This window comes from Symphalangus syndactylus, chromosome 11 (assembly GCF_028878055.3).
Source record: "Symphalangus syndactylus isolate Jambi chromosome 11, NHGRI_mSymSyn1-v2.1_pri, whole genome shotgun sequence".
NCBI classification, from domain to species: Eukaryota; Metazoa; Chordata; class Mammalia; order Primates; family Hylobatidae; genus Symphalangus; species Symphalangus syndactylus.
This window is the reverse complement of record NC_072433.2, coordinates 106,417,304-106,437,371: the sequence shown is the minus strand read 5'-3', so window position 1 is coordinate 106,437,371 and position 20,068 is coordinate 106,417,304. Positions and strand designations below refer to the sequence as shown.

Sequence of the window (20,068 nt, the reverse complement as noted above, 5' to 3'; positions counted from 1 at the left end):
TACCTGGGCATTTGGCAGTCATTGCCACCCACAAATCTTTCCTTATCCACCCCCCCAAGTAAGATTCAAGTGCACCACTTCTAAGAAGGCTTTTCTTGGGTGACCCCAATTAGGTATGTATGATCTCAACCTCTTCCTTTAGCCCCTACTGCACCTTGGTTGACCTTTCTTGGTAACACTTTTTGGTATCTATCACAGCTGTCCTTATATTATCTTTGGTTGTTTATCCATCTTACTCTCCCTACATGGTAAGCTTCTTGATTTTATTTCTATACTCTGTAGCAATAACACTCTGCCTTGAAACTACCAGGCACCTGGCAAAAAAAGTGGAAGGTGATGGACAAACTCTCCAAGGCCTGGTTCAGAGTCTATTTATGTCACTTTCTGGTTGTGTAGATGTGCAAGTTATTTAACACCCCTGAGTAATTTTGCACTTCTGTAAGATGAGAACAACATCATCAATGTCACAGAATTGCTATTAAGATTTAACAAGAACCACGTGAAGCAAATAACATATTGCCTGATGCACATAGAGTTCTCAAGCAGTAATGAGCATTATTATTGACCTAAATGAAAATCAAATGCCCAATACTAATTTGGGAAGGAGGCCAAAAGAAATATCAAATCAACATCAATTTACAAACATACCTCTACATTTCTTATTTTCTTTGGCCTACATTACTATGTGACTAACTCATAGCGATATGACGCTTATACCTTAGAAACCATATTTTTGTGTTCTTTTGTGTTATCTCCCCAAATTCTGACTGGCCCTTCATGCCATGAAAACTTCATCAGGGACTAAGGGTCAAAGAAGATGTCAAGAGAAAGCTCTTCCTGGAAGTGCAGGACCCTAAATCACAAGGACTTTCCAGGCCGTGACTCACTGGCAATTCCAAGGGTAAGCTACAAAGAGCAGAAATACTGCATCTAAATAGACGAAAAGGCCTCTCACATTTCCCTAAAATGTGACATCAGTGGTGGCCACATGGCTAGGTGGTCACCAGGAACCACTCTTTCCAGTTCTGCTGGGGGAGGATGGGGCAGTGCAGTGAGGCTGCAGGAAGACAAGGCTGGAGGAAGACTCCTGCAGTCCTATGTGAAAACAACTGCCTTCATGGCAGCAGGGCCCTTACACATGCTCCAGGCCCAGTCGGGGAGGCACCAGCAAGGTCCCAAAACCAAGCAAGAGCAGAGGAGGCTGCACATGGCAGCCTCATGTATCCAGTGGGCACCTCTACACCCAGCAGGAAACTCCTGGTTTTGGAGAGAGCTCTCCAAAAACAGGAGAACAAAAAGCAAAGCATCTGCACAGGCATTTCCCTAAGACACTCCTCTTCTCTCACTTGAGACTAGAATGTCCAGGATATCCCCGGATCTATTCAAAGTGTGCTGTTTAAACCAGTCCCAGCAGTTAGCATCCTGCTTATCCTATTATATTTGGGAAGAAAGAAGAGTCATCACATACACAGGCTAGAGAGCAGGGAGATTCTCAAGTAAGTATTTGTGAAGCAGTCAAACTTTACAGAATAGCCTTATGTTTTAAAAAAAAAAAAAGCTAATATCTCTTTGTAGATATGACTATGCACAGCACTTCCATGCTTCCCTAGGACTTGTGAATTAAGACACTCTAGGTAGGTTCAGAGATCAACACTGTGATGATCGCCCAATGTGGATGCATCACCCATGCTTCAAGGCAAGGAGGAGAGAGGAGGCAGCCAGGACTTCTAGCCCTAGGAGCCCTGCCTGGTGGCCTAGTGGCTGAAGAATCTGTCCAGACCCAGCTTCGTGAAAGCAATTTGTGCTAAGGAATATAGCTGGCTCTTGGCCTTTTTCTTGGTGAGCACAGCTCTGCAGCAGAAGCGCAGGGCTAATCTGTACCCCAACCCCTAACCCCCAGCCCCTGAGAGTGCAACTGGCATTGACAGTCATGGAGGCACTCTGCAGTGTCACAGTAATACTAAATAAGCTGTCATTATGGAAGTCTGAGGCCATCTTATCTGGTACTTCTCTCCCTCTCTCTCTGCAAACACATGATGGTGGCCATGAGAAAATCAGATCCTTCTCTTCCGTGTGTGTGTACTTCATGTTATCTCAGCATCTCAGAGCAAGAGACTATCACTTACATCATTTCACTCTCCCCACACCCAGGGAAAGTGGGTGGCAATCCCAGTTTCGAAAGCGAGCGTCAGAGCAGAGAGGTTAAGCAGCATATTTAGCAGGACCCTGCACAATAGGGCAGGGCTGAGAGGAGAGGCCATAAGGCCTAACCCCTACCCTCCCAGAACAATGTCTAGACACACATGCTCTCGCTGGCGTAGTTTCATTAACTGCTTATCACATACCCCAAGAAAAATATTTCCTTTATAGCTACCCACATCCTTATCAGCAGCACATTCAACAAAATCATCAAAAGAGTGATGACATTTGTGTCTGCATAAAAAGATACTTTCATTTGTTTATTTCATCTAATTCTACAGCCTCAGACAGAACTGGAAATGTCTACAAAACACCTTGGCCTTTATACTTTGGCATTCCCAGGACGTTCCCTAATCCCTAGTGCTTAATGCCATGGCTGCCAAGATTAATTTCATTTTCTTTCTGTTCAATCTTCCTCTCTTCCCATCAGTCCTCTCTGTACCCTCCTCGTATGCTGAATCCTGCCCATGCTAACTCTTCCAATGGCCTGCCTAAACCATGGCGCTAATTATAGCTTCCCCCTCCTCTATTCAACTTACTCCTCTTTTCTCTCTCCTCTTCTTCAAAGAGGAAAGAGTCATTGATGAAGCAGGGAGGAAGGCAGGCTGAGAAGGAATTATTCCAGGAGACTCAGTGACTGAGATAAACAATATGCTCAGAAGCGTTTTCCAGATGTTCTAACAGAGACGGCGGATGGTCAGACTCACTTCTCACATAAAGGAGGCCTTGCACAGCACAGGATTTCCCCAACCTTGTCTAGACATGGCCTTGCATGGTCCATGTCTAGACAAGGCTGGGGAAATCCTGCTGCTAAGCACCTGGAGATGTCCACAGTGTGCATGGTGCTCTCACTGTGGTCCACTCAGTCCTCACCAAAACCCTGGGAGGTGGGCATCATTATCCTCAGATTACAGGTGCAGAAACCCAGCTTCATAAAGTTAACATATCTGTTCAGCAGAATGCTGGGATTTGAGCCTATATCTGCTGGCTTTTTTCTCTTCATATCATATCGCAAAAGCATCCATGATTCACCAGACAGAAAGCACAAAAAGCAAACTGTATGGAAAACAGGAAGAACACCTTTCTATTTAACAGAAAGGCAAAAGACCTCCCAAGGCCAGGTAGAGTGGTGAGTTAAGCAGTGTGAACAGCTGCTGCTGAGGGCCAGCACTGGGGCAGAGACTGCTCAGGTGTGTCATCACCGCAGCTGCCATTCAGGCTGCCTGCCCAAATGGGGTGCACAAAAGGTAAGTGTGGGAAGGCAGGCCTTTCTATCATGTAGTACTTGTTTCTATGTTTTAAGTATAAATTGTGTAAAAATGTTATTGTTAGAAGCAAAAAAAGAAGATTGTCTTCTAATTTCTCTTAGAATCAGATAACTTGGGTGTTGGCAAGACTGCTGATACCATCTAACCTCATTTCACAAGCGAGGAAAACAAGGCCATCCAAGGAGGCTGAAAGGCATGCCCAGAATCCCACCACTAGCTGTGAGCAGCCCAGCTGCGGCACTCGCTGGGTCCTAGGCCTGCATAATGAGCATCTACGTCTGTCTTCCATGATTCATGCTCAAGTCTCTCTTCACACTTGCACCACCAATGAAAACACTAAATCAGCATTTAGAAAGCAAAGAAACACTGAGTGCTGGCTGCAATAAATATGCTGGCACTTGAATGTAGTTTATTCTCTACCGAATTGAATATAAACAGAGGCCTGACATTTTATAGCATTCTTCCATTTCAAAACCTCATGTAAAACTGAACATGATCCCTAGTAATAAAATACTAAACTAATTAAACTCTCAATTTGCCAAGAAAAACTATCCAATTTTAAGGTAAATTTCTCTGTAAATTTCTAGAAACTCTGGCTAACAAGGCAACATATGATATTTCCCAAGTTAAATTTCTCATCCTCTCTCCATCACCAACCTGGTATTTTTTTCTCTCTGTTTTAACCTCTCTGGCTCCCTTCACAACCTTGTCACTCGGTCATCACTGATTCTTCCCTTGGTTTGGGTGGTCACTTACTCGCAGAGTTCTGCTGTCTTCTCATCTGTGCCTCTCCCATTCTCACTTCCATTTGCATTCTGTTAAACCCCCTTCTGTTTTTAAGGTAGCAGAAGGTGGTTTCTTTTTTTTTTTTTTGAGACGGAGTCTCGCTCTGTCGCCCAGGCTGGAGTGCAGTGGCGCGATCTCGGCTCACTGCAAGCTCCGCCTCCCGAGTTCACGCCATTCTCCTGCCTCAGCCTCTCCAAGTAGCTGGGACTACAGGCGCCCGCCACCATGCCCGGCTAATTTTTTGTATTTTTAGTAGAGACGGGGTTTCACCGTGGTCTCGATCTCCTGACCTCGTGATCTGCCTGCCTTGGCCTCCCAAAGTGCTGGGATTACAAGCGTGAGCCACCGCACCCACCCAGAAGGTGGTTTCTTGAAAAGACAACATTCCAGAGAATGCTAGCCAAGCACTTCTATTCTCCATTCCCTCTCTAGACGACAGAGAGTTTTCTCATCATGTAGTTTTACCCGTGTGGCTATTTTCAAACCAAATTTTTTTTGAAAAATAAGTTTCAAAAACCTTTCCAGGCTGGACGCAGTGGCTCATACCTGTAATCCCAGCACTCTGGGAGGCCAAGTTGTCTCTTGGAAGCAAGGGCAAGGGTTGAGAGTCAGAACTGCAGTGGGCGGCAAAGATGAGAAAGAGCGTTTCCACTCTATAAATTTACATTCTGACTTTTGAACAATGTAAGTATATTGTCATTTTAGATTATATTTTAAAATGTTTATAAACTGCTCAGGTTCTTCCCTGGAAGCTGTTTCAAGCCCAGCTGGGTTGATCTTCCTTACGGTCTGTTTCTTCCCTGCAGGGAGACCTGGTCCCTTTCTTTTCTTTCATCTTACTTCACTTAGCTAGACATTTATTAGATCTTCCCATACTTTCAAGAAGAAGCTTCTTTTCTTAAGGTCATGTATTATAATGCAACAGCTTAGAGTTGGACATATCTGAGTACAAGTTAATCTCTGCTACTTACTATATGACCTTGAGATAGTAACTTAATTTCTCTGGGCCTCAGTCACTTCATTTGTAAAATGAGTATAATAATAACCTCCTTCCTAGGGTTGCTGTAAAGCTTAAGTAAGATAATGAGGCCAGGCACGGTGGCTCACGCCTGTAATCCCAGCACTTTGGGAGGCTGAGGCGGGTGGATCAGCTGAGGCCAGGAGTTTGAGACCAGCCTGGCCAACATGGTGAAACCCTGTATCTACTAAAAATACAAAAATTAGCCAGGTGTAGTAGTGGGCACCTGTGGTCCCAGCTACTTGGGAGACTAAGGCAGGAGAATCGCTTGAGCCCAGGAGGCAGAGGTTACAGTGAGCAGAGATCGCGCCACTGCAGTCTAGCCTGGGCAACAGAGCAAAACTCTGTCTCAAAAAACAAACAAACAAACAAACAAACAAAAAAAGACAATAAAATCTTTTTCAATTTAGAGAGCAATCAGAATTATAACATGTCTTGAGTACTTTCCCTTTGATTTTTTCCCCTAAGAAAAGCACACATCGTTTTTGAATGTTTGTGGGGAAAATATGATGTGTCACCCAGTTCTGGGCCTCTTCCCATCTGTACCCTGAGCCCATATGTTCACGTACTCCACAGGCAACACGCATCCGCCCCCATCCGCCTTAGCCTAACAACACGAAGAAATTTACTCAACGACAGGGCTGGCGGCAAATCATTCCCAATGGGGACCTGGGAACAGACATTTCCAGGAAACAACATCTCATCTCCTGGAAAGGAGCTGGAGCCTCATTTCCCCTTTCCACAAATGCAGTCCTTTTCTTACAGAGAAGGAGGAAGAGGCCATGGAAGCCCGAGCCCCTATCCTGTGGTATATACTTCTGTCTCCTCTATCTTTTTGTCACCCAAGCCGCTTCAGGACAAAGGAGGGCACACGGGCTGGTTTAATCTGCAAGAGGCTCACTAATTCAGTAAAGGGATGGGTCAAAACTAAATTCATAAATGTTCTTTCTTCCAAACAGCTTCTCTTCTAGGGCTCCATATCTCATCTTCCCATCAGTCATTCAAACTAAAACTCTCTGGCTCAGTGTCATCATGGGTCCCACTCTCTCTCTTCCTCACCTTCAAAACACTCCTCTGCCTTCTCTTCATTTCCAGCCCCATCACCCCAACCTCCTTCAGGCTCATCCTCTGGCCTGAACTTCCTGTGCCTCTTACTTGTCCTCATGGTACATATTCTCAAAGCACAGCCCGATCACCCTTAACACTGCCATGTGTACCTAGAATTAAGTTTAAAAAGCACTTCCATATCCTCACTCACCATGTCACCCTCTGATGAGGAGCACGCAATGCTTTCCTGCTGCTCAGGGGTCTGAGTCCATGAGTCAACGTAGGACTTAAAGCAGTCCCCAGTCCTGCCCCCACCATGCTTCCCTGTTTTGCCTCTGGGCCTCTGCTCACCTGCTTTCCTCAGCCCCTCAGATTCTTTCCATCATCACCAGCTGCAAAACACTGCCAGTCTCCCAAGGCTCAGCTCAGATGCAGCCTTTCATGACACTGTAGCCAGTTGCTGGCTCCCACTCCTGCATCTCCGTGATATTTGGACACTTGCAGTGTTTCCCACATTTTGCTCCAAGAGATAGCCATGTTTGGCTCCAAGAGGTAACCATCACTATACACACCTCATCAGCCCTATTACACCACACATTCCTAGACGACAGGGAGATGTCTTCATTCATTCAGCATGAATGAATCCACCTGCATTTACCCAGTACCTACTGAATGGTAGGCATTGACTTAGATGCTGGGGACATGGGAAATGAAACACAACGGTTGCCTGTCTTACAAAACCGACATTCAGTGGGAAAAAGTGGCAGCAGACCACTAAGCACATACATAAATGAAGGACAGATTGTGAAAGGTGCTAGGGCAAAAATAAACAGAGGGCTCTAGCAGAAGTGGCGCTGGAAGTATATGCTGAAAGCCACAGGAATAATGGTTTGGGCAGTAGAAAGAGCAAGTGCTACAGCCCGAGACAGGACAAGCCAGGCATGCTTCAGGGGAAGGAGGGGACAGGGGCTGCTGCGGCTACAGTGACTGAAGCAAGGGGAGGAAACCTGTAAGAAGCAGCTGGGAGGCCAGGCACCGTGGCTCACGCCTGTAATCCCAGCACTTTGGGAAGCCGAGGTGGGCGGATCACGAGGTCAGATCAAGACCATCCTGGCTAACATGGTGAAACCCCATCTCTACCAAAAATACAAAAAAAATTAGCCAGGTGTGGTGGTGGACGCCTGTAGTCCCAGCTACTCGGGAGGCTGAGGCAGGAGAATAGCGTGAGCCCGGGAGGTGGAGCTTGCAGTGAGCTGAGATCGCATCACTACACTCCAGCCTGGGCGACAGAGCGAGACTCCGTCTCAAAAATAAATAAATAAAATAAAATAGAGCAGCTGGGAGTTAGGCAAAGGCCAGAATATGTAGACCATATAGGACATGGTAAGGAGTTTATATTATATGGCGGGAATGTAAAACAGGACAAACGTCTGGAAGGCAAAGTGACAATAAAGATCAAAAACCTTAAAACTCCACAGGCCCTTTGAACCACTTACAGGAATACATCCCATGAAATAGACAGAAGGGTGGGCAAGTGCAAGGAAACTGTGCGGGGTTATGACAATGACCCCATATGAAAACTTTTAGAGCCTAACTATCCACATGGGGACTGGTTAAGTAAATTATGGCACATCCATATAATGGCATGTAACACAGTCTTTTTTTTAAATTTTTTATTTTTTAAGAGACAGGGTCTTGCTATGTTGGCCAAGTTGGTCTTGAACCGTTGGCCTCAAGCAATTCTCCTCCCTCAGCCTCCCAAAGGGCTAGGATTACAGGTGTGAGATACTGAGCCTGGCCAGTAATGCAATCTTTAAAACCGATCTTGCAGAGTATTAATAACATGAGAACTTTTTACAAAGGCTACAAAACAATATATAAAAGCAAAGAAATTATATTAAGCCATATATAATTTTTAAAGAGAAAACTATAAGCACACAGAGAAGAGCCTGGAATGATGATATTCACAATATGTTTTTTTCTGGGTAATGACAGTAGGGAGTGCCTCTTTTTTTTTTTTAATTGGTCAAATTGTAGTTGATAAATACACTACACAAACATGTAATACTGCTGTGATAAGGAAAAAAGGTTTCAAAAACCCTGTGAGTTACAAGGTATAGCAGAGAGGGTATCCCATGAAATCATATAAATAGAGGCTGCCAATCAGGAGGTGGCTGGGGCAATCTTCTGTCTTTTCAGGGAATCTTCAAAGCGAAACAGAAAAACAAACCATAAAAACTCCCTAGAACTTGGGGCAGGAAGTGTGTCATTCCCTTTTTGCTTACCCCTGTGACTCAGCAGTGACTGGAGGCCCCTCTGATCCATGCATGAAGAAGTTAAAGATAGGAGTTCTGAGAGGATGGAGACTTAGAAACCTCACCCAGGAGCTCCCAACCCCGAGGGGGAAGTTGGGAATGTTGAACTTGGAACTTTTTTTTTTTTTTTTTTTGAGGTGGCATCTTGCTTTGTGGCTCAGGCTGGAGTGCAGTGGCACGATCTTGGCTCACTGTAGCCTCCACCTCCTGGGTTCAAGTGATTTTCCTGCCTCAGCCTCTCGAGTAGCTGGGATTACAGACACTAGCCAACACACCTGACTAATTTTTGAATTTTTGGTAGAGACGGGGTTTCATCATTGAACCCGGAACTTCTAAGGAAAAAAATATTCTCTATTCTTTTTCAGATTCATTACAACAGCAACCAACAGTCTTACCTATAATGTTACAAATTAAACATAATTAAGCTTTTGTCTATTCCTTTAAATAAGATTTACTTCACAAGACCCGAACCCACTGTTGTTCCAAGGCTTCTTCTCAAACAGGTTTGAAAGTTTAACAGTCTACACAAGTCTCAACAAGTCTCAGGTATTTTCATCCTGGCTTACACAAGCTCAAGTTGAAGGAGTTTTACTGCAGAAGCCCATTCAGCCAATTTATGTCCCTGTTCCCCACTGGGAAGCAAAGGTGATTTGGTTCCTGTGTCCCCATCTGGCAGTCTCCTAAGCTCAGCACTCAATGGCCAAAGAGCACAGATTAAAACTGATTTGCTAACAGAAGCCCACATACTTCTTTTACTTCCATTTTTAGTAACCCTCTGGAAACTACAGAGTGGAGGGAAACATACACAGCACTATAAAACAAAACAGAACCTTTTGACCCTGGAAGCGTTTACATTTTTAAGGTAAATTAAATTAAAATGTGAGGACATACAATTAAAATCCAGGACCACTGCCTTCCTACCTTTATTTAACAAATATTTATTGAGGCCTTACTGTGCCCTATGTTAGACTCTAGCGTAAATGACAAACAAGTGGCCAGAGGAGTGATGTGTATGTATGCAGGGTGGGGTGGGAATGTGCTTGAGGGAGGCAGATATTTCCGAGAAACTCCAAGAAATGCAGCCAGTTTGGGAACAGGTTATTAAGGATCTTATAAGCCCTATTAAAAAGTTTAGATTTTATCAAAACTCTAATGAGGCATCTTAAGCAAAGGATGATGCAATCAGATGGACATTTTATGAGGCCAATAGCAGCATAGGACGTTAGACTGGAGAAAGTGTAGGAGGTGCAACTGCCCTTAAAGTAGCCTAGGAAAGAGATGGCAGCAGTGGCTTGGTCTTAGTTGGTGGCAGTGCACAGTGACAGGCAGTATATAGAGTGTACAGCTATTCACGGGAGAACTGACTACACTGACGATTGGGCATAGGGTTAAGGCCAGAAGAAGAAGCCTTCCAAGTTTCAAGATAGTTACCTGGGTCATTGACTAAGGGGAAAAGAGAAAGAGAAGGCAAGTTCAGCTTTCTTCACATCAAATTTGAGTTGCCTGTGAGACATCAAAGAACATTTTCTAGCTAGACACCCAGGTCTAGAACTTAGACAAGAGCTTGGGCCTGGAATATAAGTTTGGGAGGCACCGGCATGTAGAGAATCTGAAACCCTAGGAACGGGCGGGGTCACCAGGGAGAGAGTAGAGTAAGAACGACAGAGAATCCAGGTAGAGCCTAAGAAATACCAACGTTTTGATATTGGACAAAGGGGAAGGAGCCTGCAAAGAAGACCCAGGAGGGGCAAAGAGAAAAAGGGGAGGAAAATCAGGAAAGTGGATTATCGAGGACCAGTCTGTCTACAGAAACAGGAGCAGCATGAACTCATTTGGAATGGTCAGGAAGAGAAGTGAAAGGTCCCCACCTAGCATTAAAATGCCAGAGGTTGCTCAACTTCTCCATGCCTGTGTATTTCTGGAGTTATTGGTAAACAGCAGGAGGCCAAATGGGAGGCAGCAAGAAGAGAGCAGGTTCTGAGATAAACTTAGCAGGAGATCCTGGCCATAGCCAGCATGGTCTGCTCAGAGGCTGGAAAAGGGGCCAAGGGCCACAGAAGTGATGAAATGCCAAGGTCCGGGGACCACTCCTCTAGGAGCAGCACTTCATCATTCAGCCACAAGTATGTATAGGTCATTTACTGCGTGTGAGCACTGCTGATGGTGCTGGGGATAGAGCAGTGACAAAAGGTCTAAAAAAATAGCTGGAAAAACAGGATTTTGAGTAGACGTAAATGCTGTGAAGGGGAAAAACAAACCAGAGACAGGGGCTAGACAGTGGATGGGAGAGAGGAGCATTTTGGATAGGCTTTCTCCTGGGGTAACATCTGAGCAGAAACCTGAGAAAAGTTAGAGTGAGAGCCAAGGAACAATCTATGGGGAAGGGGCTTCCAGGCAGAGGGAAGGATGTGTGCAAAGGCTCTGAAGCAGGAGGAACGAGCTTGGGAAGTTTGAGGAACAGCATGGTGGTCAGTATGGCCTGACTGGGGCAGGGAAGGAGGGAGTGGGAGGAAATTAGGTCGCAGAATTGGGCAGAGGCCACATGAAGCGGAGCCTGTAGCTCCCAGTAAGGAGTGGGGAGTTTGTCTGTTGGAATGGAAAGCCGTGGGGGGTTGGAGCAAGGGAATGACTGTGATGAGCGATAAGACCATTCTGATTGCACAAGGACTGTCTGAGAGTGACAGTGCAAGAGCACAGGGGAGTTAGGAGGCTCCTGAGACTACCCAGAAGAGAAGTGACGGTGGGAGAAGAAGCAGTGAGATTTAGGATGTGCGTATTTGCTAGGGCAAGTGGAAAGCACTTGCTGCCGGGTGAGCTGTGTGATGAGGGAACAGAGGAATCAGGATGCCTCCTGGGCTTGTGGCCTCACGCAAACCCAGGAAGGAGCCAGTGTGGGGGAAGGGGCATGCAATCAAGATGCCTATTTCTAGTGGAAATGTAAAACAGACAACAGAATAATTCCATCTGGAGTTCGGGAAAAATGTGTTAAATACATTAATTTGGAAGTTATTAGTATTTGGCATTTATCCTCCAGGACTAGAAATCATCCAGATTCTCAGTCTTGGCTGTACGCTGGTATACCCAGTAACAAAATATGAACAAAAAAATCAATTCAAACCAAAACAAAACAAAAGCTAACGCCCACAAGTCTTCTCCAAAGGTTCTCCATTAACTAGACTTGGTATCCAAGTCTAGTCTTTTTTTTAGACGGAGTCTCGCTCTGTCGCCCAGGCTGGAGTGCAGTGGCGCGATCTCGGCTCACTGCAAGCTCTGCCTCCCGGGTTTACGCCATTCTCCTGCCGCAGCCTCCGGAGTAGCTGGGACTACAGGCACCGGCCACCACACCCGGCTAGTTTTTTTTGTATTTTTAGTAGAGACGGGGTTTCACTGTGTTAGGCAGGATGGCCTCGATCTCTTGACCTTGTGATCCACCCACCTTGGCCTCCCAGAGTGTTGGGATTACAGGCATGAGCCACCATGCCCAGCCAAGTCTAGTCTTTTTTAGTTTAGTTTTTTTTTGTTTTTTGTTTTTTTTGTTTTTTTTGAGCAGGTTAAGAACCCTAGAGACAGTGTAGTATGGAGAAGAAAGTCAAGGACTAAGCCCTGGGGCAATTCCATCTATAGAGGCCCTTGGAGAGAACAGTTATTCAGGTAGGAGAAAAAAAGGGGATGTGATGCCCTGGAAGTCAAGTCAGGACAGTGCTTCAAAGGAAAGTGAGGGGGTGGGGGTGGTTACAAGGTCATACTACAAAAAGAAAAAGAAGGGGGCTGGGATGGATGATGCCAACTACTACTGAGAGACTGAAAAAGATGAGGACTAGAACAGGCCACGGGATTTGTTAAAATGGAGGTCTTTGGTGACCGTAATAAAAAGGGTTTTTGAGGAGTAGTGGAGTGGGGAGGGGTGGCAGGAAGGGGTGATTGTACACACCCCAGGAGACAAGTCTTCAAGCAGTTATGCCAGAATGGGCAGGAGAGAAGTGCCACAGAGCTGGAAGGCTACATTGAATACAGAAATTTCTTTAACTTGTTTTTTAAGAAGGGTGATAAAAAGGCATGTTCTGATGGTGATAGGGATGTTTCCATAACTGGAAAGAAATTGATGTGCAAGAGAAAGACTATAATTGCAGGAGGACTTGAAGAAGTTGGAGATAAAAAGCCTTTAGGGACCCTGAACCAATGAATCTGAAATGTCCCTTCAACTGCCAGATGTATCTTCATTTTTAATTTTCCAGGAGATGTAAAATGTCCTAAAAATCACAGTCGCTAGATTGAAATCAACCTTAAAAATCATCTAGTCCAACGTCGACTCTCAGTCCACTACTTGAATCCCCTGTGTCCCCTCCCAGTAGTCGTCTTGACAACCTCCATTGAAAGGCAATTTCTACACTCCATCCACTCCACCACCAACCCATTGTTCATGATCTCTTTGGACACTCCTTGAACTGAACAGAAATCTGTTTTCCTGTACTTCAATCCACTGGTTCTGGTGCTGTGCCTTCGGGATACACAGAACATGTCTAATCCCTCTTTCACATCTTTCAAACAAATGAAAACTACTAACTCCTGTCCCACCTTGTTAATTATGTACTCCCTAAACCAAGCCAGTTCTTTTCACATGTATGGACAAACACATCCTATTTTAGAAAATATCTAGGCAGGGGCTACAAATCCACCTCGGTGTTCTTTAACATAAAGAAGGTATTGTCAAGCATAATAGAATAAAAGGTGCACCAATATACATAGAAGTAACCCACAATAATCCTGGTTGCCAAGAAACCAGAGAGGTTCCAGGCTAGTTGGACTTAATCCACTCAATCCTTAAGCACTCATTTAATTATCTTTCTCTCCATCTTGTTCCCCATTTCTAGCAGAGAACTCTCCCACAACGTGTGTACACACACACAGCACACACTCAACATATGCACACTCACTCAGACTGTCAGATAGGAGAAAATTTGACCATCAACAGCTGCCTTGTTATTAAGCACACATTGGAATGTTCTCATTAAATCAAGTTTTTAGGAAAGGGTCTCTACAGTATTAACTGATTATTTTCTCAAAAACTCATGTTGGAATACAAACTCCAAAGCCAGAAGAAAAACCTAAATGTTTACATAGCCAAAAGGATTATTTTATTTCATCTTATCTTACTTCAGAGAGAGGGTCTCACTTCACTGCCCAGGCTGAAGTGGAGTAGTGCCATCACAGCTCACTGCAGCCTTGAACTCCTGGGTTCAAGTGACTCTCCGGCCTTCACCTCCCAAAGTGCTGGAATTATAGGTGTCAGCCACCACACCTGGCCAAGAATACTTTTAATGCAATTATAAATTAAGTTAAAAGCACAGTTACAAAAGCCAGGATTAGACTACAATTAAAGTATCCCTTGAATTATGGAGTCACTGCTAATATTCAATGAAGAAACAGGTATGTTGTTCCAAAACTGAAGTATTCATGCCAAATATCATATGAGCTGTTATTCTTCTAGTCTTATTTTAAAATATTCCAACCATTGGAAGTGAAAGGGACCCAAACACCTTAAGAGTACTGGCTTAGTGTCTCAAATAACCCTATAATAGGCTAAAGCAATTTTTAAAACCAGTATAGTAATTAATGCAAAATGCACATGGTAGGTTCTGAAATGTTTTCTGAATTAATAAACTGCATTACGGTGGAGTCAAGGGTTCATGAGATGGTGAGGAGGAAGGGGAGGAGGGGCAGGAAGAGGGACAGGAAGAGGGGGCAGGAGAATACGGGGAGAGGAAGAAAAAAACTGAAAAACTATAACAGGTATCACCCCAGATTCATATGTACATCAATTTAGTTCTAGGCTAGGCACAGTGGCTCATGTCTGTAATCTCAGCATTTTGGGAGACTGAAGCACGACGTTCACTTGAGTCAAGGAGTTCAAGACCAGCCTGGGCAACACAGGGGGACCCCGTCTCTACAAAAATAAAAAATAAAAAAAATTGCCAAGCATGATGGCACATGCATATAGTCCCAGCTACACAGGAAGCTGAGGTGGGAGGATTGCTGGAGCCCAGGAGGTCAAGGCTGCAGTGAGCTGTGATCACATCACTGCACTCCAGACTCCAGCCTGGCTGACAGAGGGAGACCTCTCTCAAAAAAAAATCCATTCTAGAACAAAAGGCTGATACAGAGCATTAAAGGTACCACTTGAAATCCCCATTTAAAGGGACAAACGAAAAAAAAAAAGAAGTGTCAATCAATCACCTGCAAAAGATCAATGAATTGAGAGCATTTCAAGAGCTGTGACTATCTACTTTGATCAGTTTTGGGGAAGAAAACAGTTTGACTATAATTAATGTTTGACTATAATTAATTAATATAATTAATCAAGGTGGTGAGTCAATTAAATTCACCACCTTGGTTAAAGACTAAATTTGACAACTGCATACAAGAAAAAAACACAACTTATTTACGACAAAGACCTTTTATGTGTCCCACACTCTGGAAAAGTGGATGTGTCCAAAGGAAATAAAGATCATGATATTAACTATATAAGGTAGGGCTGGGGGCGGCAGCTCACGCCTGTAATCCCAGCACTTTGGGAGGCCGAGGCAGGCAGATTACTTGAGGTCAGGAGTTCAAGACCAGCCCGGCCAACATGGTGAAACCCCCGTCTCTACGAAAATACAAAAATTAGCCAGCATGGTGGCCTCTGCCTATAATCCCAGCTACTTGGGAGGCTGACGCAGGAGAATCATTTGAACCTGGGAGGTGGAGGTTGCAGTGAGCCAAAATCGCACCACTGCACTCCAGCCTGGGCAACAGAGCGAGACTCCATCTCAAATAATAATAATTATTATCATATAAGGTAAATATTTGATGATAAATATAGGTCAATATAACCTGCTATGAAAGCATTCCTGAATATCTCAAAATTAAAGAAAACTGATTTTGATACAATTAAAAAATGCCTTTCTTAGCCTCCTCTTATCTAATCAAAAGGAAGAAAGAATAAAAAGAAGTCTCTACAGCACACAGAATCAGATTTCTTATATAATTTCTTAAATAATCACTTTCAAATGGTTCCTTCTGTAATTTTAGAAAACTTTGTATCAGGCCAAACAATTTAAAAGCTTATTTAAAAATTATTTATCTTGGCTAATTTCTATTGGTTTAATGTTCTTAACTTGGGTCTTCTTCCAAGCCATTCAAGTACAGTAAACTTATGGACTACAGGAAGACGTCCTACCCAAGAAATCGGAACCAGGAGGTGCACCAGCCACAAGGACAGGCCTCCATGATGGCAGACGCAGAAGAGGCTCAAAGGGCAGAGGTGAAACTACTTCCTCTGTATTATCTTGCTGGGTGGCTAAAAATGTAAAGTTCGACATGCTATTATTTCCTCACAACAGGCATATACATTGCTCTGGCATTTCTTTAGCCTGATTTTTCTCGAACATTGTTTCTCAGCCTTGGTTCTACTGATATTTTGGCCCACATAACTGTTATGGGGAGCTGTTGGGTGCACTGTGGGATGCTTTGAAGCATCTCTGTCTTCTACCCACTAGATACCAGTGGCAAACCCCTCCCACTAAAATTAAATTAATAAACCCCTCCCAGTTTGCTAAAACTGTCTTTGGATATTACCAAATGTCTCTTGCGGGCAGCACAAAACTGCCCCCAGTTGAAAGCCATGTTCCCGAGCACTGGTTCTTAAATTGGCTACATGTTGGAAGCATCTGAGGAGGTTTTAAAAATACTGATACCTGAGTCTCACCCTCAGAGATTTTGACTTAGTCTGGAGTAGGCCTGAGGCACCTGGATTTTTGAAAGAGATTCTAATGTGCAGCCAAGTGTTAGAATCTCTGCCTTAGAGTTTATCAATACCATCAAGTCATTTAATCAATTTAACCCAACTCAAAAATGCATTGTATCTCTCCAAACTAGGGTCTTCTTTACCTTGGTACCAGAATCAACATGATTAGGGGACACAGAAAGAATTGCAGAAGGCCAGGTGTGGTGGCTCATGCCTGTAATCCTAGTACTTTGGGAGGTTGAGATGCGAGGATCACTTGAACCCAGGGGTTCGAAAAGAGCCTAGGCAACATGGCGAAACCGTTTCTTACAAAAAATATGAAACTTAGCTGGGCATGGTGAAACACACCTGTGGTTCCAGCTACTCGGGAGACTGAGGTGGGAGGATCGCTTGAGCCCAGGAGTTAGAGGCTGCAGTGAGCTATGATCTCACCACTGCACTTCAGCGTGGGTGACACAGGAAGATCCTGTCTCAAAAAAAAAAAAAAAAAGTGGAAGAACTAGAAAAAGGTCAACTGTAGTTCTAATCTGCAAAGTTCTTTACCCTTTTAGGTGAACAGAAACTAGTGCATAAAAATTTATTTCAACTTTAACATTGCAACTAAAAACACTCCAGTTTTGGAGATTTAGAAAATAAGCCTCACAGGTAGGAAGACAGAATTACCTCCTCACATGGTAAAATGCCAACTCTACAATGAAGAAACTCTGGAGCTGCCATCTCTTTAATGGGCACCATTAAACCAGCTTCAGAGAAATGCCAAGTTCGTTAAAAATAATAAACAAATCTGTGTGTGTGAAGACACTCAGAGGACCCACACAGGAACTGCAATCAAGACTTCTCTGTGTGTGGGTGGTGGAGGTGGGGTTCACCTTCAGATAGACGACACTACCAGGAACCTGTCAGGAGCTGACAGCAAAGCTTGATTCCTGTAAAAAAGCTGCATGGTCATGAACAGCCCACATGCTTCCCTCCTGCCCATTACACCTCGGGGTCTTCTGCCAGCTTCCTCAGTGTGTTCAACAACACTGGGCCTGATTCCAACTTTTGCAGACAGTGGCACAGCACTGCCCCTGAAGGCACTGTTCCCCTGAGAGCTAGTCTGTGGCTACAGTATTCTCATCAACTGTGTGCCAGTCTACTGGTTATGCCAACACACACTGTCTGTTGTTTTTTTGAGTAAGAAAAAAGTAAGCAGACACACACATGCATACACACATAATAAGGATTCTTCTCCCATTTCAGGAATAAGAATTATCAGTAACTTACGGAAAGGCGAGATGGCTAATACCTGTAATCCCAGCACTTTGGGAGGCCAAGATAGGTGGATCACTTGAGGTCAGGAGTTCAAGACCAGCCTGGCCAACATGGTGAAACCCCGTCTCTACTACAAATACAAAAAATTAGCTGGGCCTGGTGGCGGGCACCTGTAGTCCCAGCTACTCGGGAGGCTGAGGCAGGAGAATGGTGAGAACCCAGGAGGCAGAGCTTGTAGTGAGCCGAGATCGCACCATTGCACTCTAGCCTGGGCAACAAAGAGAGACTCCATCTCAAAAAACAAAAAACAAAACAAAACAAAACAAAAGCCACACACACACAAAAATTAGCCAGGCGTAGTGGTGAGTGCCTGTGATCCCAGCTACTAGGGAGGCTGAAGCAGCAGAACTGCTTGAACCTGGGAGGTGGAGGCTGCAGTAAGCCGAAATCATGCCACTGCACTCCAGCCTAGGTGACAGAAAATAATAAAAATAAATAAATAAATAATTGGTAACTTGTAGTAAGTGCTTAGGATGAGTACAGTACTTTACTATGCGCCATATATGCTTTAATCTCACTAACTCGTGACAGCACTGAAAAGCAGGTCCTATTAATGTCCTCCTTTTATAGATAAAGTAATTGAGGCTTACACAGTCTTAACAAATTTATCCAAGGCAAAGCCAGGACCTGGACCTATTTCTCTCTGGCTCCAAAGCTGATGCTTTTAACTGCCACACAATACTCTGGTTCTCAAAAACAAAAAAACAAATCCCAATCAGTGATATGAACTCAACTCTACCACCTGTGAATGTTTCAAGTTCTTATTGATTTGGGTTGGACTAGGTTAGAATAAAAGTTTGTGGATATGGAGAGGATGCATGATACACAAACTGTTCCAGACTCCATCAGCAAGATCACAGGGCACTGTGTATATCTTTGAATCTATCTGTTTTTGTGTGTGTGTGTGCATGTGTATATGACAGAGAGAGGAAACACCTCACAGAACATATGAACATACCCGGGAAAACCCGGTCTTACCACTAGTTTGTAAGTTCCAAGAGGACAGGGACTATTTCTATCAGCATTTATTCAGTCAGCAACTAATACTGAGTGCTTACCACTGGCCAGACCCTGTCCCATGTGCTGGAGATTCACAAATGAACAAAACAGACGACAGACACGGTTTGTTTGTTTGTTTGTTTTTAGAGACAGCGTCTCGCTATATTGCCTAGGCTAGATGCGAATTCCTGGGCTCAAGTAATCCTCCTGCCTCAGCCACCCAAGTAGCTGGGACTGTAATGCCAGGCATGTGTCATGACACAGGTCATTCTTAACCAGTACATTATGCTGCCTCTACTAGATTTTATGCTAGTTGCATTTACTCTATCTACAGCATGGAAAACTAACTTGTTTGTCCCTTTAACCTCAAAACCTACACATGAATGCCTAGTGAATAATAAGCACTTTAATATTTGCTGAATAAATGAATTGGTCAGCAGCATACACTTTAGCACTTAATTCAAAAGCTAAGTTAGACGCAAAATGTTTCATGCGTTTGAGGCTTGTCGCTCCAGCTAGTGTATAAACTTCTTAAGCACAAGGATCACATTATGTTTATATGTACCAAATAAAAGCATTCCATCTTAAGGCTGCTTCACAATATACCAGTCCCAGAATTTAAAATAAGCACACAGAATTTGTACTTCCATGAAATTATTAAAGGTACTGACAATTCTATTAATAAACATCATTTGTTAAAAAGGAGGCTATCATATTATGGAAAGTACTAAACTTTGGCAAATGTATATCTTCCCTGTTGTAGGGCATCTTTAAAGTAAAAGAAAACGTCAAAGCCTGTGCCTATTATGAGACCCTTAGGAACAGTATCACATCTCTGGATTTGGGGGTTTGGCAGCTCTGGCAATGGTGGTCTCAAGAAGGTGAAAGCAAAACCTACTCCCCTTCCTTCTCTCCCTCCACCCTGGCCCCCAAAGCCTCATGTTTCATTACAAGCTGAGTGCCCTCAGACTTCCAATTACCTTTAAGGTTTCTGTAAAACTCCTTTGAGTTTGTGGCAGATTTCAAAAAGCGGGCTTTTAAAATAAGCAGAAGAATTTTCTTTGGAGCTGTTAAGTAGTCTTGAACTCAAATATAAATTCTTGGCTTTGAACTAATTATCTATAACAAAAATGACAAATACGAAGCTGACTACTCTTACCCAATTCTTCCGGAAATTTCTGAAGCATTGTCAACCACTTTCACTGCATGTAATATCTTCTCAATGTAATTTTCCCCCATCTTCATTGAGGTTCTTTTAATATAATTTAACCCTTCTTAATATTAAGCCAAAGTAAAGATTATAATAATAATCAAAACAAGTATTTGTCCCAGTTTT

The 20,068-nt window shown here is 43.8% G+C and overlaps 1 protein-coding gene across 5 annotated transcripts in view; it reads right to left on the bottom strand.

Annotated features, from left to right (window-relative positions):
- TNFAIP8 (TNF alpha induced protein 8) overlaps positions 1–20,068 on the bottom strand; it is a 123,601-nt gene that overhangs the window by 65,210 nt on the left and 38,323 nt on the right. Inside the window, exon 1 of one of the 5 annotated variants that reach the window (XM_063612950.1) lies at positions 6,530–6,590. The exons of 1 other annotated variant lie outside the window; for it this stretch is intronic. Coding sequence is in view for 1 of the 4 variants with exons in the window: in XM_063612945.1 (XP_063469015.1) it covers positions 4,224–4,281 (58 nt within the window). In the remaining 3 variants the exon portion in view is untranslated. Of the gene's footprint in view, positions 1–4,124; positions 4,496–6,529; positions 6,591–20,068 lie in introns of those variants that run through there. 3 more of the 5 variants (XM_063612945.1, XM_063612951.1, XM_063612953.1) reach the window with 3 other exon arrangements.